The following is a 24,987-nucleotide window of genomic DNA, read 5'->3' on the forward strand; positions in this document are numbered from 1 at the left end:
CTGTTTTTGTGAACTTTGTTTTTGTTTTGGCGCCAAAGTTTTCCGGGACTAGCTGCAGCCACCGTGATTCACAGGCCTGTGATAGACTGCATCTGAGGTTAACGGTACCATAACTTTAAGATACCCGGGTATCCTGATAATAAGGGTATAAGAGCAATTTATATAGTTTCATGCATTATTATTGTTAATAGTGGTAGGATTGTATTCAGTGTGCCATCTCAGGGGGTCCCCATATACCGCCCTCACTAGACTGACTTTGTGTTTAGGTAAAATTGTTCCAGATCCCTAGAATAATTCACATAAGCTGGAAACCTTGAGATTGGCACATTGATTTCAGCTTTTGCTGATTGCGTGTATTTAGTAGAGACAGTGTCCCAGGCAGAACCTGAGACTGATTCATTCAATACTGAATTTTAGTCTAATCCCTGGTTTAGTAAAGAAAGTGTTGTTTATTTCTGCCTCTGTCTCAGTTTGTGACTCACTGGATCTCTCTCGGACCCCCGGTCATTAGAGTCAAACAGCCCAGGAAGGTGAGAGAGAGTATAGATCTGATGCTCATCTATTTGTGGAGAAGAACTTCTATGTAGATGATGGGCTTAAGTTTCTGCCCACAAGTGAAGAAGCAATTGATCTGCTCTCTAGAACTCAGGAAATGCTGTCGCCAGCAAACCTTAGACTTCACATGATCATCTTCAACAGCCAGGAGGTAATGAAAGCATTTCCATCTGAGGACCATGCAACGAGCCTAAAGGATATCGATTCTGACGTTCCTTCTATGCAATGCAGCCTTGCTCTGCTTCGGGACATTAAACAGGACAAGTTATTATTCCAGGTGTCAGTCTATAATAAACCCTTCACTAAATGAGGAGTCTTACCTGTTGTGAACAGCATCTGTGATCCTCTTGGGTTTATAGCACCCATCCCTATTCAAGGCAAGATACTGTTGAGACAGTTGACCTCTGAGAACACGGACTGCAACACTTCACTACCGTCCCAGAAACAACAAAGGTGGGAGACAAGGAAGACATCTCTGAAGATCTTAGAACATCCTATCTTGTTGCCACATTGTTCCGCCTTAAAGGGGTATTCCCTTCTCCAAGATCTTATCCCAATATGTAGTAGGTGTAATAATAATAATATTAGCAAATATCTCCAATTAGAAATGTAGAATAGTATTTTTGATTCGCTTTGCCACTTACCTCATGTGCAGGCATTGCAGGACCTTAGGTATCCAGGGTTACAACCACTAGCAGCGAGCTAACTAACTTTCGCTATATCAGTGGACGTAACCATGGATACCTAAGGTCCTGCAATGCCTGCACATGAGGAAAGAGACATAGCGAATCAAAAATGGTATACTACATTTCTAATTGTAGGTATTTGCTAATATTATTATTATTACACCCAGGGCCGACGTCAGCATCCGGCGCACCCGGGCAAGTGCCGGGGCCCTAAGCAGACGGGGGGCCCACTCACGGTCGGGCACCCCGCCAGGCTATGGGCGGAGGAGAGCGGTGCCAGCACCCGCCCTTCTCCCCCATTTGCTCAGGGCCCCGGCAGCCGGACACTTACCTCTCCCTGTGCCTCCAGAGATCCGCTGTCTTCCTGCTGTGCGCTCCCTGTGACGTCTCAGGTGAGAGGGTGCGGTGATGTCTTTCCACCGCGTCCTCCCCTGAGCCATCACAGGCAGCGCAGAGCGGGAAGACGCTAGCAACGAAGTCCAGACTTGAGCAGCGGCAGCAGGTGAGGAGGAGTGAGGTGAGTATTTGATTTTTTTTTTTTTTAATGTATGGAGGCATGGGGCATTATATGGTGGGGGTGACATCCGGCATGGGACATTATATGGGGGGGAAAGGGACATCCTGCATGGGGCATTATATGGGGGGGAAGGGACATCCTGCATGGGGCATTATATGGGGGGGAGAAGTGACATCCTGCATGGGGCATTATATGAGGGGTGACATCCTGCATGGGACATTATATGGGGGGGAGGGACATCCTGCATGGGGGCATTATATGGGGGGGAGGGACATCCTGCATGGGGCATTATATGGGGGGAAGGGACATCCTGCATGGGGCATTATATGGGGGGAAGGGACATCCTGCATGGGGCATTATATGGATGGGGGGACATCCTGCATGGGGCATTACATGGGGGGAGAAGTGACATCCTGCATGGGGCATTATATGGGGGAGAAGGGACATCCTGCATAGGGCATTATATGGGGGGGAAGGGACATCCTGCATAGGGCATTATATGGGGGGGAGAAGTGACATCCTGCATAGGGCATTATATGAGGGGTGACATCCTGCATGGGGCATTATATGGGGGGTGACATCCTGCATGGGGCATTATATGGGGGGGAAAGGGACATCCTGCATGGGGCATTATATGGGGGGAGTGACATCCTGCATGGGGCATTATATGGGGGTGACATCCTGCATGGGGCATTATATGGGGGGTGACATCCTGCATGGGGCATTATAAGGGGGGGGGAACAGCCTGCATGGGGCATTATAAGGGGGTTATAGCCTGCATAGGGCATTATGTGAGGGGAACGGAACAGCCTGCATGGAGCATTATATGGGGGTCAGTATCCTGTATGGAGCGTTATAAGGGGACCAGTATCCTGTACGGAGCATTTTATAGGGGCCAATATTCTGTATGGAGCGTTATATGGGGGCCAGTATTCTGTATGGAGCGTTATATGGAGGTCAGTATTCTGTATGGAGCGTTATATGGGGGCCAGTATTCTGTATGGAGCATTTTATGGGGGCCAGTATACTGTGTGAAGCGATTCACCAGTTTCTGAGCCATTGTGGAATTTACAATAGATATTGCTCATGTAATGTAAGAAGTGAAATCTTTGCATTGTACTATATATATTTCTCTGCGGTATCTGTGCATCATGAATCGTGGTATGTGTTAAAGGGGCCCACTGAGACTCTCTCGCCCGGGCCCAGAAAAACCTGGAGCCGGCCCTGATTACACCTACTACATATTGGGATAGGATCTTGGAGATGGGAATACCCCTTTAAGGTACCTTTCAGCCTCCACCAGAAGAGAAGTTCACATTTTCTCTGACTCATCTACAGAGGTTATACCTGCAGTAGCCTATCTGAAGACCTCAGAAGCCATCAACAGGGTACATTGTGGATTTGTCCTGGACAAAGCCAAACTAGCCTCAAGGCCTGCTCACTCTGTACCAAGACTTGGTCTTTGTGCTGCTGTACTGCTGGTGGAGGTTGCCGAAGTTGCCCCTGAACAGTGCCATCACAACTCCATTGACCTGCATCCAGCTTACCGAGGACTTGATTCATGGCTGCATCTAGCTTTTGTGACAACACCTGGCTGTCTTCCCCAACTTTCTACATGAGGACCCTTGTTCTGTTGATGCTAGCAGAACATTTGAACTTGAACAACCAGACACTGACGGAGAGATCAGACCAGCAGGCTCTAAACGCTGCATATCTATGACACCAAAGTTGAAGCTGAGGTCTCACCACTCTGGACACTTCTCAAGCTGGTCATCAGTCGTGCAGGCTGGTATTCACCTCACTTATATCTCCAAGTGCTTCATGAGAGAAGGCATCACATGAAGGACATTTGTACTGGACACAGCTTACGGCAGGGAGTATACCGCCATATACCTCCAGCTGTGTTAGGACATGGAACTTTCACCATTTTGATTGTTGGGTTGGTGGAAGTGTTTGCATGTTGCGGCTTCCCCAATCCGAAGATGGGTTTCCAATTGGACTTGGATTATCCTACTGTTGTGGACTTCAGGCCACCAACCGGAAAACTGGACTTACAACTGTTATAGCAATTGTTGTATGCTTGTGTGTTTCTTTTTTATCTTTTAGATTACAGATTGACGATGGACATCATCAGAAGACATCAAGTCAAAATGGATCATTGTGAAATCTAAAGATTTCAGATGGGGATTGTCATGTCCCATGATTTGGGAATCGTTCAGACAGTATTACACCATTATTGAGTTGTTTTATATTGCTGTTTCCTTGCTATTCAATAAGGTTTGCTGTCTTTAGAAGTTTATCCTTTCTCTCTCCCTGTCTCTCTCTGATGTAGCTATGAGGTCAGTAACCCCTCCCTTCTTCCCCATTCTTTTTCCTCATTCACCATCTTCATCCATGTTAGAGTATGTGCCCACGATAAGAAGTCGCTGCTGCCGCGACGCTGCTGAACATCCGCGTGGCTTCCACCCTCATTATGCAAAAGAACATCAGCAATTTTTTTTTTCACATGCGGACTCTCCTCATTGATGTTAGACTATGGGGAAAGTCCACATGCAGACCCGCAAGAGAAATTGACATGCTGCGGTCCTGAAAGACGCGCCGCATGTCAGTTTCCACGGGTGATCCACAGGTGCACGAAATTCCATACACTATGCTGTAACATCTGGAAGCTGCGGGTTTGACGCTGCATAAACACGCAGCTTCAAACCTGTAGCGGCTCCTGATTCTGGGCAGATACCCTTAGAAACTAGTGCTTTCAGCCTGTTTCTAAAAAAGTCCTTTTTACCTGATGTATGTTTGCAGATCATCAAGAATTCGGCTGGAAAAATAAATCCTCTTTTGAATCTTCATGCAGTCGAGTAAACTGTTATGCACACGCCCGGGCTGAGCGGCGTGTGCGTGTGATTGGTAGTGATTCCACTGGACCGTGCCGGAGAGTGAATGCCTGGAGGGGCGTGACTAGGTATTCACCCGATCCGACCAGGGTCGCACGACGGCATACGACGCCAGTGCACCAAGGAGGAACCGAGCAGAGGGACCAGGTGCTACTCCAGGACAGACCCCGGACACGGCTGTTGACCCACACAGGGGAATACAGGAACAGGCTGGTAGGCTGGCACACAGACTGGTGGGTATAGGCAGGCACGACTGGTATGCAGGCAGGCGGGTATGCAGGCAGGGGGGTAAAGGCAAGCACAGCTAGAGTGCAGACAGGGAGGCACTAGCAGGTAGGAACACAGGCGGGATAGGACCCAGTACACACCGGGACACAGGAACAATACAGGCAAAGGGGTACAGGCAAGCACGGCTAGAGTGCAGACAAGGCTGAGCAGGGAGGACAGGGCTCTGTTCACACGGAACAGACAGGAAGGGAAAGACAGAGCCAGACACCCACAGGGTACTTGCAGTGAAGTAGCGAGTGGACCACAAACTCACAAACGGGAGTACAGAGACAACTGGCAGGAGTTAGGTACGAGTTCAGACTCTGCAGAAAAAGGAAGGGAACGGACATAGAGGCAAAAACAGGTAAAGGATAGGAGAGAGTTCAGACTGGAACTGAGTGTACGGAGGAGACCGACACTGCAGCGGGATACAGGAGCGGGTCTGGGAATACTGCCCCCAGAGAGGCGGGACGAACAGGCAAGGAGCGTGTTCAGACAGGACAGACAAGATACAGGAGCGGGTCTAGGTAATCGGCCCCTAGAAGGCAGGAGGAACAGGCTAGGAGCGTGTTCAGACAGGACAGACAAGAGAACACAGAAAGGACTCAGTTCAGACACGGGAGCTGATACCGCAAAGCAGGAGACATACAGGACTCAGTTCAGACACGGGAGCTGAAACCGCAAAGCAGGAGACATACAGGACTCAGTTCAGACACGGGAGCTGATACCGCAAAGCAGGAGACATACAGGACACAGTTCAGACACGGGAGCTGATACCGCAAAGCAGGAGACATACAGGACTCAGTTCAGACACGGGAACTGATACAAAAAGCAGGAGACAAGAGACGGGACCTGGCACCTTCAGAGTGCAAGCACACACTGAAGGAAACACTATGCTCAGGCAGGGATAGAAGGGAGCTGCTGAGCTATATACCAGGTGACAGACAGCAATAGGCTGAGGACGCACAAGGGGTGTGACCCACAGCAGGTACAAAAGGCAGGAAGTGATCGGGCGCCGCCCTTAAGCAGCAGAAACAGACACAAACAGACAGCATGGAGGGAAGCCAGAGAGACATTCTGGACAGGAGATCAAGTGCGCCCTCTTGCACAGTGGGAGATGGACCACCATGCAAGGACGCCGCCAGGTATGTTACAGTACCTCCCCCCTTACGCCCCCTCTTCTTCAGGCCTGCCAGAATCTTCCGCAGGGAATTCGAGGGCCAGTCGTTCACTGGGTTGGAGGGGGACAGAGACTTAAGGGTAATCTCTGCTTCGAGGTACATCTTGTCAAGCTCACAGGAAGAAATAGACGGGTTATCAGGTACATAATGAGGAAAAGTCACTGTCTCTTTGTTATCTGGTGATATCCCGGAGGATTCAGGAAACAACTGGAGGTCCTCCGCCGGGTCAGAAGAGTGCAGAGGCTCAGAGAAAACAACTGCTTCAGAGTACACTAGGTCGGACTCACTGGAGGAAGCAGGCGAGGTATCGGGTACCGAGTATAGGAAAGTCTCTGTCCATTCACCACCAGGTGGCACCCCGAAGGGTTCTGGAGACAGCTGGCGGACCTCCGCCTGGTCAGAGGGGTGTAGAGACTCACGGGTAACCTCTGCTTCAGAGTACACTAGGTCGGACTCACTGGAGGAAGCAGGCGAGGTATCGGGTACCGAGTATAGGAAAGTCTCTGTCCATTCACCACCAGGTGGCACCCCGAAGGGTTCTGGAGACAGCTGGCGGTCCTCCGCCTGGTCAGAGGGGTGTAGAGACTCACGGGTAACCTCTGCTTCAGAGTACACTAGGTCGGACTCACTGGACGAAGCAAGCGAGGTATCAGATCCAGGATATAGGAAAGTCTCTGTCCATTCACCACCAGGTGGCACCCCGAAGGATTCTGAACACAACTGGAGGTCCTCCGCCTGGTCGGAGGGGTGTAGAGACTCAGGAGTAACCTCTGCTTCGGAGTACACTAAGTTGGACTCACTGGACGAAGCGAGCGAGGTATCAGTTACAGAGTATAGGAGAGTCTCTGTCCTTTCGCTACCAGGTAGCACCCCGAAGGGTTCAGGAGACAACTGGAGATCCTCCGCCTGGTCGGAGGGGTGTAGAGACTCGGAGGTAACTACCACTTTGGGGTACCCATTGTCAGGCTCACAGGACGAAGCGGACAAAGTATTGAGTACCGGGTGTAGAGAAGTCTCTCTCCATTTGTCATCGAGTGGTATCCCGGAGGGTTCAGGAGGCAACAGGGGATCCTCCGCCAGGTAGTAGAGGTGCACAGACTCTGAGGTAACCACAGCTTTGGAGCATCCTTGGACATGCACACCGGTTAAAGAGAAAGAAGCATCTGATGCCGGGTGCAGGAAGTTCTCCTGTGTGGAGTCTGGATGGGCAGAAGTCTCTTCGGCCAGGAGAACTGGTGCACTACCCACGCACATTACCCATTGGGGTTTCTCCGGGATACAGGGAGATGAAGCTTCAGTAGGGACTTCAAGGTTGGGGTCAGGAGGTCTCAGGGAGGACAGACCCTGGCGTGACGGCTTGCCTCTAAGTCTAGCACGTCTGGACTGCCTCTTGAGGTTGAGAGAAGTATTCCGGAAAGCGTAGTCACCCTGTGAGGATTCTGGGTGGGCAGTAGTCTCATTGGGCTGGAGGACTATTGCGCTACCCACACACATTACCCGTCGGGGCTGCTCCGGGATATTGGGAAGTGAAGCTTCAGCAGGGGCTTCAGAGTTAGGGTCCTCGAAGACCATACGAAAGGCCACCAGGAAGGCCTGCAGGTCAAGGATGACAGGATCCCATGCTTCCCATAGGGGGGTGACCCATTTCAAGGCATCACCCGCTAGGTAGTCAATCATAAAGGCCACTTTAGCCCAATCGGAAGGAAAATAGAGAGGGTAGGCCTTAAAGTGTAGCATGCATTGCTCCACAAATGCACGACACTGTCTTGGATCCCCATAGTAACGTGGCGGATCCGCAGGAACGAGGGCTGATAGATCCATCTGGACGGGTGCGTAATTCGCCTGGAACTCAGCTAAAGGGGGAAAAAAATTTATTTATTTTATTTTAATGCATGTATTCGCTGGAAAAACTTCTCAAAGAGCGAAGGCCGTGGGGCTCAACGGGAACCATGGCCTGAGCATGCTGTTATGCACACGCCCGGGCTGAGCGGCGTGTGCGTGTGATTGGTAGTGATTCCACTGGACCGTGCCGGAGAGTGAATGCCTGGAGGGGCGTGACTAGGTATTCACCCGATCCGACCAGGGTCGCACGACGGCATACGACGCCAGTGCACCAAGGAGGAACCGAGCAGAGGGACCAGGTGCTACTCCAGGACAGACCCCGGACACGGCTGTTGACCCACACAGGGGAATACAGGAACAGGCTGGTAGGCTGGCACACAGACTGGTGGGTATAGGCAGGCACGACTGGTATGCAGGCAGGCGGGTATGCAGGCAGGGGGGTAAAGGCAAGCACAGCTAGAGTGCAGACAGGGAGGCACTAGCAGGTAGGAACACAGGCGGGATAGGACCCAGTACACACCGGGACACAGGAACAATACAGGCAAAGGGGTACAGGCAAGCACGGCTAGAGTGCAGACAAGGCTGAGCAGGGAGGACAGGGCTCTGTTCACACGGAACAGACAGGAAGGGAAAGACAGAGCCAGACACCCACAGGGTACTTGCAGTGAAGTAGCGAGTGGACCACAAACTCACAAACGGGAGTACAGAGACAACTGGCAGGAGTTAGGTACGAGTTCAGACTCTGCAGAAAAAGGAAGGGAACGGACATAGAGGCAAAAACAGGTAAAGGATAGGAGAGAGTTCAGACTGGAACTGAGTGTACGGAGGAGACCGACACTGCAGCGGGATACAGGAGCGGGTCTGGGAATACTGCCCCCAGAGAGGCGGGACGAACAGGCAAGGAGCGTGTTCAGACAGGACAGACAAGATACAGGAGCGGGTCTAGGTAATCGGCCCCTAGAAGGCAGGAGGAACAGGCTAGGAGCGTGTTCAGACAGGACAGACAAGAGAACACAGAAAGGACTCAGTTCAGACACGGGAGCTGATACCGCAAAGCAGGAGACATACAGGACTCAGTTCAGACACGGGAGCTGAAACCGCAAAGCAGGAGACATACAGGACTCAGTTCAGACACGGGAGCTGATACCGCAAAGCAGGAGACATACAGGACACAGTTCAGACACGGGAGCTGATACCGCAAAGCAGGAGACATACAGGACTCAGTTCAGACACGGGAACTGATACAAAAAGCAGGAGACAAGAGACGGGACCTGGCACCTTCAGAGTGCAAGCACACACTGAAGGAAACACTATGCTCAGGCAGGGATAGAAGGGAGCTGCTGAGCTATATACCAGGTGACAGACAGCAATAGGCTGAGGACGCACAAGGGGTGTGACCCACAGCAGGTACAAAAGGCAGGAAGTGATCGGGCGCCGCCCTTAAGCAGCAGAAACAGACACAAACAGACAGCATGGAGGGAAGCCAGAGAGACATTCTGGACAGGAGATCAAGTGCGCCCTCTTGCACAGTGGGAGATGGACCACCATGCAAGGACGCCGCCAGGTATGTTACATAAACTATCTTAGGACATCACTTTGTGTGAGTACGGTTAAAAAGAGACAGCCTAGAAATGGTGTCTCACAGCGCTCTATGCTTGCAGCTAAGCCATGGAGTAAGAAGAGTAGAGGACTACATGGGGCTACATGGCTCACTGGATGGCCAAACAGAACCAATCTATTCAGTCTGGAGTATAGTCAGAAACTCAGTTAAGTTTAGCGGAGAATCAATATTCGCCCACACGGATCCCCAGTAGGTACCAGTGAGCACTCACCCAGTTCCTGCTGGTCTATAATTCTTGATCTCGACCTTGACACACTGAGAATTCCAAATGTGACATGCAGAAGTAGTGATGTTGCTTCAAAAGCATCCAGCAACTATAAGAGTTAACACAGTCACAAGAGACAGGAAGTGTTGTGCTTCAGAAGCATCCAGCAACTAGAGGGGTTAACACAGTCACAGGAGACAGGGAGTGTTTAGCAGAACCCTAGGGGAATTGTGGAGAACTTGTTTATTAGTCTGGCTGGAGTCTAAGAGAAAATTGGTGTGTGATCTGTATCTCACAGAAGGCAAGTGAACAGAATTCAGGTCAGGAGGAAAGCTAAACATGGGTCAGATAAACTCCCTGAGCTAACTGTGCAGAGTATTATCGAGCAGAAAGATAAGGACTGGAAGGAATCGTGTCACCGGGATCATCTCCCTCATCAAACCCTCCCCCCTTCCATCTCTATGCAGGATAAAGAATGCTGTGCACTATTGTATCCTTGTGAAGGAAAAACCTGTGGTTGTGTATGCATAGAAGTGTGCTTCAAAGAGATCTAATCTCTGCTGAATTACGCTACTGAAGAGACTAACGTTACTGTGCCTGCTTTAATAGACTGTACTGTGGTGAAGCCTGTTGCTTCAAAGAGTTAAATGGTACTGGCCGTACTTGATTAAACGTCACTGTTCAACTGTTTATGAAGACTCGTCAGATGTTTCTAGTCAGCAATTGAATCTATCGTGTGCCTGAGAGAAGCTGCAGGCTATGGTCGCCCTGGGTAACGGTTCCCCCAGGATTCCAACGAATTCATGAAACCCGTCTCGCCCTATCTAAACCTAGCGGCAAGCGTGTAACACAAACTAGAAAATAACTGGCTGCTGCGGTGACCTGACTTCACTCGTGACTGGCTGAGTGGACTTTTCAGGCCATTTTCAGTGTGTTGAGGATACAACTAGAGGGCGTCTGGGTGAGCTCCGGAGTGGTACCTGCTGGGCATCGATGAAGGTGAGTAATGATTATATTTTTTTAACCAGACTGAGTCTTAAGAAATTTTCATTACCTGGAAAACCTCTTTTATAAAGAAGAAAACACAAATTTACTTCACCTTGATAAGTCCCTTAAAAAGTATAGAATCTTAAAGCTACCTAAGTTTGCTTTGGTTGTATTGTTCTAGGTTTCTATCCATTATTTTCTAATTAAGGCACTGTTCTTTTTCATATCATATGTTAACATATTGGGTTAGAGGTTTTACTTCAACCTTAAAAATTATGAAACTATATCAAAAAGAGCACTGCCTCCAGTGTCCGAATTTTTAAGGTTGAAGTTTAACCTATAACCCAATATGTTAACATTAGTGTTGAGCGAGCACTAAAATGCTCGGGAGCTCGAAGCTCGGGCCGTGCTCGTCGTGATACTCGGGTGCTCGACCCGAGCAACGAGCCCAATGTTAGTCTATGGGAGACCCGAGCATTTTTGCGGCGGCACCCCCGGCAGTCTGTAGAAAGCCTAAAAAGTGCCCAAAACGATAGTGACAGTGCTCAAAAGACATGGGGACAGCATGGGCATCGCCCCAGTAAGCATTTCTGACCCCCAGGTCACTGCTGTCAACAACGTGGTCAGAGGTATTAAGCCACTTTTACGGGCTCACAATAAAACGTTCAAAAACTAAACTGAAACGGTTTTCCTGTGAAATATGTTAAGGAACTTCCTTTCCAGGGTAAAGACTTGTGTATAAGGTAAAATAAATAACCAAAAACAAAAATACTCCTCCACACCTTGGGCTATGTTCACAAGTAGAATTTTTTATGCGTTTTTGCACTTTTGTGTTGCTTTCAACCGTCACAAATGCATTCACCGGGAAATGTCATTTTAATATTTTACAATCTTATCTGGCCATGTGCTGTGCGACACATGCATACAGTGCTGAAAAGACATGAGAACAGCATGGGGAAGACCCCTGGAAGCATCTCTGACACCCAGGTCACTGCCTATAAGTGTGTCCATCAGAAGTGATCCTTTCCACATCAGAAGATGCAGACTTGCAACTATCCCCGTGCAAGTCCTTGTCCCAGGGCAGTGTTCAATTGTACCTCCCCCATTCCTTGCAATGCAAGCGCAAGTATGCAGCCTGCCACCCACCCACCCCCAGGCTGCAATACCATACTGCTAGCTTGCTTGCACTTGAAATGGGGCCTTTTAGTTTGGAGGAGGCCGAAGCTGGCCACTACCTCATGGTTGCTTCGGCAGCGAGGTATCCATACTCAGTCCCCAGCCGCCTGGCGGCCGGGTGTCCACGCTCGGTCCCCAGCCGCCAGGGGGCGGCCGGGTGTCCATACTTGGTCCCCAGCCGCCCCGCAGCCGGGTGTCCATACACGCTCTCCAGCCGCCTGGGGGGCGGCCGGGTGTCCATAAATGGTCCCCAGCCGCCACCATTTCTCCTTGGAACATCCCTCACACACTTTTCTTAGCCCGGCCTGCTTTAGGGCAGCATTTGATGAGCCCACCAGAGAACCAGACTCCTCCGGTGGGCCCTGGCTTCTCCATCAGGGGAGTTGAGAGTGCCAAGGTGAGGAGCATGATGATGATGATAGAAGTTAGCATCTGCTTTGTTTTCTTGGAATGCAAGCGTAAGTGTGCAACCAAACACCCACCCACCCCCAGGCTGCAATACCATACTGCTAGCTTGCACTTGAAATGGGGCCTTTTAGTTTGGAGGAGGCCGAAGCTGGCCACTACCTTATGGCTGCTTCAGCAGCGAGGTATCTATACTCAGTCCCCAGCCGCCCGGCGGCCGGGTGTCCACGCTCGGTTCCCAGCCGCCAGGGGGTGGCCGGGTGTCCATACTCGATCCCCAGCCGCCTAGGGGCGGCCGGGTGTACATAAACGGTCCCCAGCCGCCCCCATTTCTCCTTGGAACATCCCCCCACACAATTTTCTTAGCCCGGCCTGCTTTAGGACAGCATTGGACGAGCCCACCAGAGAACCACACTCCTCAGGTGGGCCCTGGCTTCTCCATCAGGGGATTTGAGAGTGCCAAGATGAGGAGCATGATGATCATGATAGAAGTTAGCATCTGCTTTGTTTTCTTGGAATGCAAGTGCATGTATGTAGTAGCGGCCAGGCCTGAGGTGGTCAGCGTTTTGGCGCATATCCTACCTCCTCCGAGGATTGCTGGATGTTTTCCTGCTACTATCCCAGTTCTATGACTCCCGTTAAAACAAAGCTTCAGGTGATGAATGATGGATGAGGTGGTGGCAAAGGAGAAGGAGCAGGAGGAACAGGGACCATTCACATCAATATCAGGCCAGTCAACCACACATGTCTTGTAGGATATGTTTCGGTACCAAAAGGACCAATACGGCTACACAGTTAAAGGGCATGCAGTGAGTGCAATGCCTACCAAAAATTTTGAGGCACTCCAATTCCCCTTGGAAGTGACATGGAGGTCAGAGGGCCTTAACTAAACTGTTTTTTCCATTTATAGAAACTGGGTCTCCTGTGCACTGTTGGCCTAAGCAGTGAATGGAAGGCTTTCCAAAAATTATGAGGAACTGAAATGCCCCTTGAAACAGACGTGGATTACAGCATACTAAAAACCTTCTACACATTATTGGGGAGTGGGTCTCCCTTAGTGTTCGCCTATGCATTGAAAAGCAAAAGCTGACTAAAATTAGGAAGAAATGCAATGTCCGTTGGAAGAATGGTGGAGATCGCAGTGGAATAAAAAGACAATATCAATGCCCCTTGGAAAAGTGGTGGAGGTCGCAGTAGCTTAACAAGATTGTTTCAATGCCCCTTGGAAGAGATGTGGAGGTTGCAGTAGCTTAACAAGATGGTTTAAATGCCCCTTAGAAGAGCCATGCAGTACAGCATCTTAAAAACATTATTCCCATTAATGGGGAGTGGGTCTCCCATAGTCTTTGCCTATGCCTTCCAAGCAAAAGCTGCCAAAAATTAGGATGGAGGAACTTGCAATGCTGGCAACAAGGACCAAGGTCACCCTGGTGGTATAGTGGTGGTGGAGGCTGAGGATAAGGAGAAGAGCAAAATACAGCCGAAATGAGGAAGCGTATACCCATGTGTGGGTGTGAAGCGGTGCATGTGAATACACCTCCCGAAATAACACAGTGGATTTGACTTTATGTTACTCTGCTGTCATTTGGTGGTGATGAGAAGTCTGGCCCAATCCAGCCCTTGTTCATTTTGATAAGGGTCAGCTTGTCAGCATTGTCAGTTGACAGGCGAGTGCGCTTATCTGTTATAATTCCCCCAGCGGCACTAAAAACAAGCTCCGATAACACGCTAGCGGCAGGGCAGGCCAGGACCTCCAAGGCGTACAGAGAGAGTTCATTCCAAGTGTCCAGCTTGGATACCCAATAATTAAAAGGCACAGAGGAATCACGGAGGACGCTGGTACGGTCGGCAAGGTACTCCCTCACCATCTTTTGAAACTTTCCACTCCTTGTGAGAGTACCCCACGCCTCAGGGCCTGTAAGCTGGGCGGGTCTCAGAAAACTGACCCAGAACGTGTTCCCCTGCCTCTGCTGGATTGGAGTTGCGTCTCTCTCGCCTGTATGTCTTGGTTGGGCAACTAACTGTGACCTCCGCCGCTAGCGTGTTCAGATGGGAATTTTTTTAACTGTTCTGCAGCAAGGGCCTTCTGGTACTGTTCCATTTTTGTAGACCTCTCCACCTCAGGAATAAGAGAGTGAAAGTTCTCCTTGTAGTGAGGGTCTAAAAGTGTCACCAGCCAGTAATGACTGTCACCCAACATTTTTACTACGCGAGGGTCACGGTTAAGGCAGCGTAACATAAAGTCAGCCATGCGTGCCAGACTGGTAACGGGCAAGACTTCCATGTCCTCACCAAGATGACGACTGACCATGCTCTCCTCCTCCTCCTCCCCCCTGTCCTCAGGCCACCCACGCTGAACCGACGGTATGACAGTTGTACAGGTACTACCGTCTACAGCGCAAGATACCAGCTCCTGTTCTTCCTCCTCCTCCTCCTCTCCCTCATTGTCCCCCAATGCACATTGTGATGAGATGAGGCTGGGCTGTGTGTAATCGCCCGCTACGGCTTCTTGATCCATCTCATCATACTCTGGCTGCAATGCCTCCTCTTTAATTCTCTGCAGAGAACGTTGCAAAAGACAGACAAGTGGGATGCTGATGCGAATGATGGCGTCATCGCCACTCACCATCTTGGTGGACTCCTCCAAGTTTGTCAGGATGGTACATATGTCAGACATCCAGGTCCACTCCTGAGGTCTTATGTGTGGAGTCTGACCTGAATATCGACGGACTTGTTGCAGTTGGTACTCCACAACTGCTCTCTTCTGCTCACAATTCCTTTGCAACATGTGGAGGGTAGAGTTCCAACGTGTTGGGACATCACACACCAGTCGGTGTGCTGGAAGCTGCAAACGCTGCTGCAACACAGCAAGGGCGGCGGAAGCTGTAGCCGACTTGCGAAAATGAGCACACAGGTGGCGTACTTTGACGAGCAGATCTGGCAACTCAGGGTACGATTTTAGAAACCGCTGAACCACGAGGTTAAGCACATGAGCCAGGCATGGTACGTGTGTGATCTCGCCTCGCCTCAGAGCCGCCACCAGGTTACGGCCATTGTCACACACGACCATGCCTGGATGTAGGTTCAGCAGTCTCAGCCACAGATCTGCCTGCTCTTCACAGCTGTCCACAACTCACAAGCAGTGTGAGGTTTCTCACCTAAGCTTATGAGTTTCAGCACAGCCTGTTGCCGCTTGGCTGAGGCAGTACTGCAGTGCTTCCAGCTTGTAACTGATGTGGTGATATCTGAGATGGTGGCTGAACATGAGGAAGAGGAGGATGATGATGCGCAGGAGCTGTACACTGTGGGGGCAACTCTGACTGACATAGGGCCCGCAATCCTCGGTGTGGGGAGGATGTGTTCCGTCCCAAGGTCCGACTGGGTCCCGGCTTCCACTATGTTTACCCAGTGTGCCGTCAGGGAGATGTACCGTCCCTGGCCACAAGCGCTTGTCCACGTGTCCGTTGTCAGGTGTACTCTCCCAGTAACTGCGTTGCTGAGGGCACGGCAGATGTTTTGGGACACGTGCTTGTGTAGTGCGGGGATAGCACACCGGGCAAAATAGTGTCGGCTGGGGACCGAGTACTGAGGGATAGCCACCGCCATAAGGTGGCGGAAGGATTCCGTCTCCACCAGCCTAAAAGGCAGCATTTCCAACGCAAGCAGTCGTGAAATGTGCGCATTTAGGACTGTGGCCTGTGGGGCGTTGGCTGCGAATTTGCGCTTTCGTTCAAAGCTCTGGGATATGGACAATTGAACGCTGCGGTGGGACGTGGATGTGGACGTTGATGCTGTTTCTTGAGAAACTGCCATAACAAGTGAAGACTGAGAGGAGGGGGCATCTTTGCATGCAATATGGACAGGGGATTGCCTTGCACGCACAACAGGGGGTTCTATTACACGCACAACAGCGGAAGAAGCAATGGTAACACCTGCTGACACTGGTCGTGGACCCTGGGGTATGCACCACAAAGTCGGGTGCTTTGCTGCCATGTGCCTGATCATGCTGGTGGTGGTCACCCCTGCTGATGCTGGCATGGCAGGTGGTACAAATGGCCTTTTTGGGGTTATCAGCAGAGTCTTTAAAAAAGTAGGAAGACCTACCGGTTGTACTGGCAACGTCCCTCGTGTTGGTGTTACGGGGAAAGGTTGCCTGCCTTCTGTCTGCGGCCACCACACTGCTTCTTCCTGCCTGTTGGGGTACTCTGCCTCCCTCCCCCTGTGTGCTGCTGGCCTCGCTCTGCGTGTCCTCCTGCCACGTTGGGTCAGTTACTAGATCATCCATCACCTCCTCCTCTTCCACACCACGATCCTCCTCCTCAGTTCGTAGCAATTGTGTCTCGTCATCGTCCACCTCTTGTGACAAATTGCCAGCGTCGACTTCCTGTGGCCGTGGCTGTTCAAATATTTGGGCATCGCTACATGGGATCTCCTCTTCCACCACTTCCAGCGGAGCAGGCGAGGGGCACAAATATGGAAATGGACCAATGAACAGCTCTTCAGAGTGTCCAAGTGTGGGATCAGTTGCTGTCTGACGACACTCGGCATGTTGGGAGGAAGGAGCATCAGGGTGAGGAGGAGTACGGCTACTAAAACTTGACCGTGTGGAAGACAGACCGGAGGTGGTGGTGCCCAGGTAACTGGAAGAATTATCTGCTATCCAATTAATAACCTGTTCACACTGATCAGTTCGCAATACTGGTGTTGTAGTAGTAATTCGGTCAAGAAGTGGGAGCGAGAATATGTGGCTGTTGGTTGTGGCACATTTTCACCTTGGCCACGACCCCGTGCTCTACACACACCATCACCAGAACGTCCAGTTCCACGTCCCTTGCCACGCGCCTTGCCCATTGTAAATGAAGTAAAATAGCTTACACTCGCACTATCAATGGAAAAAGGGTAATAAAAAGGAGATTAGAACGGTGGAAGAGGAAAACCACAGTTCTATTTGTCTGGCCTACACCAGAATCTTTTAAACAGATATATTTGTGACTGAACAGACAGGGAGACACAATTTTTTTTTTTCACGTAAAACAGGCCAAAAGCTGGATAATACAGAGATTTGAACCGTGGAACTGCAAAACCACAGTTCTAATTTACTGGCATATACCAGACTTTTTTTAATAGATATATTTGGGGCTGAACAGTCAGCGACACACTCAAACTGTTTTTTTTTATGTGAAAAAGGCCCAAAAGTGGATAATACAGAGATTTGAACCGTGGAACTGCAAAACCACAGTTATATTTTTCTGGCCTTCACCAGACTCTTTTAAACAGATATATTGGTGTCTGACCAGTCAGGGAGACACTATTACAGTTTTTTTTTACGGCAAAAAATGCCAAAAACAGGATAATACAGAGATTTGACCCGTGGAACTGCAAAACCACAGTTATATTTTTCTGGCCTGCACCATAATCTTTTAAACAGATATATTTTTGACTGAACAGACAGGGAGACACAATTTTTTTTTTTACGTAAAACAGGCCAAAAGCTGGATAATACAGAGATTTGAACGGTGGAACTGCAAAACCACAGATGTATTTTTCTGGCCTACACCAGACTCTTTTAAACAGATATATTGGTGTCTGACCAATCAGGGAGACACTATTTACAGTTTTTTTTACGGCAAAAAATGCCAAAAACAGGATAATACAGAGATTTGAACCGTGGAACTGCAAAACCACAGTTATATTTTTCTGGCCTACACCAGACTCTTTTAAACAGATATATTGGTGTCTGACCAGTCAGGGAGAAACTATTACAGTTTTTTTTACGGCAAAAAATGCCAAAAACAGGATAATACAGAGATTTGACCCGTGGAACTGCAAAACCACAGTTATATTTTTCTGGCCTACACCAGACTCTTTTAAACAGATATATTGGTGTCTGACCAGTCAGAGAGACACTATTACAGTTTTTTTTACGGCAAAAAATGCCAAAAACAGGATAATACAGAGATTTGACCCGTGGAACTGCAAAACCACAGTTATATTTTTCTGGCCTACACCAGACTCTTTTAAACAGATATATTGGTGTCTGACCAGTCAGGGTGACACTATTACAGTTTTTTTTTACGGCAAAAAATGCCAAAAAAGGATAATACGAGAGATTTGACCCATGGAACTGCAAAACCACAGTTCTATTTTTCTGGCCTACCCAAGACTTTTTTAAACAGGTATATTGGTGTCTGAACAGTCACAGACACACTAAAAAATTTTTTTTTTGGGGGGGGGATACCAAAGGGTTAATAAGACGCGTATTTGGACAGTCTGACTAAGGAAAAAAAAACAGGATTTAGATGAAAAAAAAAAATTTTCCTGGCCCCTGAGACCGGGGTGATAAGTCTAGCAATTTGACCAACAGGAGCACACAGGACTGTAATGCAGCATTTTCTGGTATAACCACTGCGTCTCCTATACAGCCTGCCTGCCTGATATCTGGGATGGATATTAGTCCTGAGAAGGACTGTTTGTTTGATCTGGCAGGCTTTAGAGACCCTACACTAACTATTTCGGAGTATAAATCTCTCTCTAGCTCAGCAGCACTGACCCTACACTGGCTGATCTGAAGCGACTGTGTCCAAGATGGCGGCGCCCGGTTTTAATTACTCGAGGTGATGCTGTGCGGCCATCCAATCACTGTAATGCCCACAAACAACATGGCTGAGGCATTAAAGTGACTGGCTGGCAATCCCTGCATGTTCATTGGCTCTGTAAAGAGCGCCAAACGTGCAGGGCGGTGACCCGAGATCCCTCCTGAGTAACCCGGAAATGCTCGGTGCTCGCCGAACATCCCGAGTAGTGAGATGCTCGGGCGAGTACCGAGCAGTGTTGAGCATGCTCGCTCAACACTAGTTAACAAATGATATGAAAAAGAACGGCGCCTTAATTGTAAAATAGGTTTTAGCAGCATGAGGTCTGTCGTAGAGATGAGCGAATGTTTTGATGTTTGGGTTGACAGCACGGGAATCAGGGCCTGTTATCGGCTGTAATATTATTACCGCCGGTAACAGCGCTGTGGGGTCATGCTGTCAGCATAATCCCTGCTGCTGTGACAGTTACCCGCGGTAAAAAGCTTACTGCAGGTGACAGGCGCAGGCTGATGGGGCTACTACCGCCATCATCCGGCGCCTCCTGTCACTGTACACAAGCGCCAATGATGGGACAAGTAATCTCTCATCAGCACGCATGCGCGATGAAAGTGAAAGTAAAAAAAAATAAAAATAAATAAATATTTCAATAAAAATAATAAAACACATTATACTCACCTACCATTTACCTGCACTTGACCCCAATGTACTCATCCTCCCACAATATACTCAACTTACACCTAGTCCCCGAAGCCCATGGTCACTTGCAATTAAGGTAAAATAATAAACCAACCTCATCCTCACCTGTCCGCCACAGTCAATATACCGAGTGTCCCAAGACGATATCAGTGATAGCACGGCCACATCTGGAGATGTGACCATCCTATCAGGCAGCCGGCGATACACTGACAGGAGCGCGCTCGCTCCCGCAGTGTTTCACGAGAAGTTGTCGGCTGTGGTCATTCGAGTTCACACAGCTGATCATCAGCTGTTTGAACTCCAGTGATCTTAGTGCCGGCATCTTCTCGCGATACACTGCGGGAGGCATAGCTGTCAGTGTATCGCCGGCTGCCAGAAAGCACAGTCACATCTCCCGATGTGGCCGTGCTATCACTGAGATCGTCATGGGACACTCGGTATATCGACTGTGGCGGACAGGTGAGGATGAGGTTGGTTTATTATTTTACCTTTATTGCAGGTGACCATTGGCTTTGGGGACTAGGTGTAAGGTGAGTATATGGTGTTTTTTTTTTTTTTTATAGGAGATGAGAACATCGAGGACAAGGTGTAGGTAAGTGGTAGGTGAGTATAATGTGTTTTATTATTTTTATTTAAATATTTATTTAACTTTTATTTTACTTTTCACTATCACCGCGCAAGCTCCCTGATGAGAGATTACTTCAGCGGCGCTTGTGTACAGTAACAGGAGGCGTTGGATGACGGGGTTAGTAGACTCATCAGCCGGCGCCTGTCACCCGTGATAAGCTTTTTACCGCTGGTGACTGTCATAGCTGCGGGATCATGCTGACAGCTGACTGCATGATCCTCGCATCGCTGTGACCGATGGTAGCCTACTTACCGCTGGTCACAGCCCCTGATTCCCACGCTGTCACGCAGATGACAGCATGGGAAACCAGGGATGTTTGTGTTCGGGGCCGACTTTTGCCAATTTTTGCGCAAAAGAACACGAATCCGAATGTGCCGTATTCGTGCCGAATTTGAAACTGGCGATCATTCGCCGAACAAATTCACTCATCTCTAGTCTGTCGGTTGACATAATTTTAATAGACATTAACAGACATGAAATGATGGAAACTGACAGACCTCATTATACATTATTGGAGTTCATCAGATGCTGTTGTCATATGATGGATCCCTGGCATTGCATCAATGTTTCCATTATAAATAGAAGTCACAATTCAGATGTGAACAAGGCATATTAACATAGTATTTTTTTGTATCCAGATCCATCATATCATCTGAGGATGTTGAGCATCTATCATGTTTTCATTTGCAAATGCTGATGCAAAATATCGTTGCTGTAAAGTGCTGTTATACAATCTTGTATACTGATAATTTCTCGAAAGTCAACAGATGGAAACAAATAGCTCTGGATAATTTTCAAAGCTATAGAAAATTATAGAAAAACAGGCTGACATGCTATCAAATAAAAAATATACAGTACAGACCAAAAGTTTGGACACACCTTTTCATTTAAAGATTTTTCTGTATTTTCATGACTTTGAAAATTGTACATTCACACTGAAGGCATCAAAACTATGAATTAACTCATGTGGAATTATATACTTAACAAAAAAGTGTGAAACAACTGAAAATATGTCTTATATTCTAGGTTCTTCAAAGTAGCCACCTTTTGCTTTGATGACTGCTTTGCACACTCTTGGCATTCTCTTGATGAGCTTCAAGAGGTAGTCACCGGAAATGGTTTTCACTTCACAGGTGTGCCCTGTCAGGTTTAATAAGTGGGATTTCTTGCCTTATAAATGGGGTTGGGACCATCAGTTGTGTTGTGCAGAAGTCAGGTGGATACACAGCTGATAGTCCTACTGAATAGACTGTTAGAATTTGTATTATGGCAAGAAAAAAGCAGCTAAGTAAAATGGCCATCATTACTTTAAGAAATGAAGGTCAGTCAGTGCGAAAAATTGGGCAAACTTTGAATGTGTCCCCAAGTGCAGTTGCAAAAACCATCAAGCGCTACAAAGAAACTGGCTGACACGAGGACCGCCCCAGGAAAGGAAGACCAACAGTCACCTCTGCTTCTGAGGATAAGTTTATCCGAGTCACCAGCCTCAGAAATCGCAGGTTAACAGCAGCTCAGATTAGAGACCAGGTCAATGCCACACAGAGTTCTAGCAGCAGACACATCTCCTCAACAACTGTTAAGAGGAGACTTTGTGCAGCAGGCATTCATGGTAAAATAGCTGCTAGGAAACCACTGCTAAGGACATGCAACAAGCAGAAGAGACTTGTTTGGGCTAAAGAACACAAGAAATGTACATTAGACCAGTGGAAATCTGTGCTTTGGTCTAATGAGTCCAAATTTGAGATCTTTGGTTCCAACCACCGTGTCTTTGTGCGACGCAGAAAAGGTGAACGGATGGACTCTACATGCTTGGTTCCCACCGTGAAGCATGGAGGAGGAGGTGTGATGGTGTGGGGGTGCTTTGCTGGTGACACTGTTGGGGATTTATTCAAAATTGAAGGCATACTGAACCAGCATGGCTACCACAGCAACTTGCAGCGGCATGCTATTCCATCCAGTTTGCGTTTAGTTGGACCATCATTTATTTTTCAACAGTACAATGACCTCAAACACACCTCCAGGCTGTGTAAGGGCTATTTGACCAAGAGGGAGAGTGATGGGGTGCTACGCCAGATGACCTGGCCTCCACAGTCACCAGACCTGAACCCAATCGAGATGGTTTGGGGTGAGCTGGACCGCAGAGTGAAGGCAAAGGGGCCAACAAGTGCTAAGTATCTCTGGGAACTCCTTCAAGATTGTTGGAAGACCATTTCCGGTGACTACCTCTTGAAACTCATCAAGAGAATGCCAAGAGTGTGCAAAGCAATCATCAAAGCAAAAGGTGGCTACTTTGAAGAACCTAGAATATAAGACATATTTTCAGTTGTTTCACACTTTTTTGTTAAGTATATAATTCCACATGTGTTAATTCATAGTTTTGATGCCTTCAGTGTGAATGTACAATTTTCATAGTAATGAAAATACAGAAAAATCTTTAAATGAGAAGGTGTGTCCAAACTTTTGGTCTATACTGTATGTAAAATTCTGGTTTCAACTGTGTATATATATATATCATGGTGCGTGTATGTGTATATATATATATATATATATATATATATACACATACACGCAGCATGATGGAAACAGCAGTCCAATGGAAATAAGTAAAAAACGTGGACTTTATTTACCCAGATACATACAAGACTTTTAATGAATTTAGTGCATCTTTTCAGCCTGCCTGCGCACCAGAGTCAGAAATGTACTCCAGTCATGAGCCACGGTACAGTTTTGCTATAATTCACTCAGATTCTGGCATAAATTATTACAAAATCTGTTGAGCTGTTCTAGGTCACACTTTTCCTCTAAGCCATGCTCTCTTTTCAGAAATTCTTTCATACCAGTTTCTCCGCATGAAGAGACAAATTCTCCGTTATATCGTTTACCTACCCCCATATTTTTCCATATTTTTTGAAACATTCCATGTCACATTCAAAAACTCCCTAAAAACAAAAAAAGTATTTGCTTTACTAGTAAGTAGTAAAAAAGCGATAATCTGCAAACTAAGAAAAGAACATTGTTAGATGTAGATAGAGTAACTGGTTTATAAAGTCGGTTATTACAGGCAGATGTAGCAAGCTCTCACAAAACACAAAAATCAGCGAGATATATTATTCACCTTGAAATTGGGACATTGCTCTGTCTCTGGTGTGTGACGACATTTCTGCTTCTGTTATACAATCTCATATGCTACTTCTCTAACATTCAAAATTGCTGCTACATGTTCCATTTTCTGCACCGAGCTCTAGAGCATGGGTGCACAACTTTTTTTGGCCCATGGCCACATTGTCATACTGAACGAATCCAGGGGCTGCGCTAAAAATTAAAGTTGTATTACCTTCCGTGACATTTGGGGCTTATCGAAAGTATATAAAATAAATGTCTGATAAGTACAAATTCAAATTCCAGAACTCTTACCTCCAAAAATCAGCCCTCTAATGCTATGTTCACATTGAGGTTTTTTTTACGAGAATTTAGAAATAGATTCTGTTCCTAAATCCACATCAAAAACCATGTCAAATACTCTTTGAACAAGTTTCCGACTGATTTTAATGAGTAAAGTTCCTTTAGTGTATAAGCAGGTATCAGAATGCAACAGCGGAGACACAGGCAGAACAACAGTATATTTATTTTATTTAACAAGTAATATTAATTATAAAACACATATTATATGGTAACAATTTCCTTATAATGTTTGGCAGTAAATCACATCACAGAATAAATTATCAGAATACACTAGAATTCAGGGGCTGGTAGTTTAAAATGATCTACTGGAGGGAAGGGGAACTAGATTGTCATTAAGTATACTGGGCAAGGTTTCCCCCATCACTCTCTATCCACTTTCGCGATGTCGCTCTGGCGTCTGCTGGTCCCCGTTTGACTACTGTCTTTCCCTTTATCTGTGCCCGGTACCACGTGTCTCTGGCGCACACATCTGAGAACCATGCCCTGCAGCCTGCTCCCGACCTGTCAACCTACGTCACCTGGGTGAGGAACCTTGACTGGCATTGCTCGGGTCTTCAGGGCTTGACCATTGACATCTGGGCGGATATGCGGCACTTTTCTTCCTGACAGGAGCTCCGGTCGCTGCTGTCGCTCCTCCCTTCTCTCTCCTTGGTGCCAGAATCACCTCAGAACTTGCACACGCGCTGTTTTTCTCTGACAATACTGTACCCGGGCTCCTGATCAGACTCCTCCCCTTTGCCACATCTCCTCACTGTTCTGGTTCCACAGTGTCTTGTCTCTTTACAAGTGGACACAGTGCTGTTTTTTTCACGTTATTTTGAACATTTCACAGTAAAACCAATATGAAGCTTATTCAAAGAGTATTTGAAGCATTTTTATGTGCATCTGCAGTAAAATCCTTTTCTAAATCCTTGTAAAATACTGTGTGAATAAGCCCAAAAGAGGAAGAGGTCATGCACACGGCTCTCTTCAATAGACCATGGGTTTTTGCTTACTGCCTAAAGATTCGGAACTAGTATTGAGCATTCCGATACTGAAATATCGGGTATCAACCGATATTCGCTGTATCGGAGTTCCGATACTGAGTTCCGATACTTTTAGAATATCGAATACCGGAATCGGAAGTTCCCATAATGCAATGAGCTAGTTTGATTTTATTCAGCCAATCAGGATCCTAAGAAGTGTGGGCACATCCTGTTAGGCATGTTAACTAATGGCATGGCTGTGATTGGCTGATGAAATGATGTCATGACGCACTATAAAAGCCGCCGC

At 47.9% G+C, this 24,987-nt stretch overlaps 1 protein-coding gene across 5 annotated transcripts in view; it reads right to left on the bottom strand.

Annotated features, from left to right (window-relative positions):
• LOC141156714 (cytochrome P450 3A24-like) overlaps positions 1–24,987 on the bottom strand; it is a 90,842-nt gene that overhangs the window by 37,842 nt on the left and 28,013 nt on the right. For 2 of the 5 annotated variants that reach the window (XM_073643007.1, XM_073643024.1), the window contains one exon: positions 23,140–23,192. The exons of the other annotated variants lie outside the window; for them this stretch is intronic. In XM_073643007.1, coding sequence (XP_073499108.1) covers positions 23,140–23,192 — 53 coding nt within the window. The remainder of the gene's footprint in view (positions 1–23,139; positions 23,193–24,987) is intronic. 5 annotated transcript variants of the gene reach the window in all.

The sequence above is a fragment of the Phyllobates terribilis genome, unplaced genomic scaffold (assembly GCF_046119375.1).
Source record: "Phyllobates terribilis strain yellow unplaced genomic scaffold, ASM4611937v1 Scaffold_1__5_contigs__length_1240528914, whole genome shotgun sequence".
NCBI classification, from domain to species: Eukaryota; Metazoa; Chordata; class Amphibia; order Anura; family Dendrobatidae; genus Phyllobates; species Phyllobates terribilis.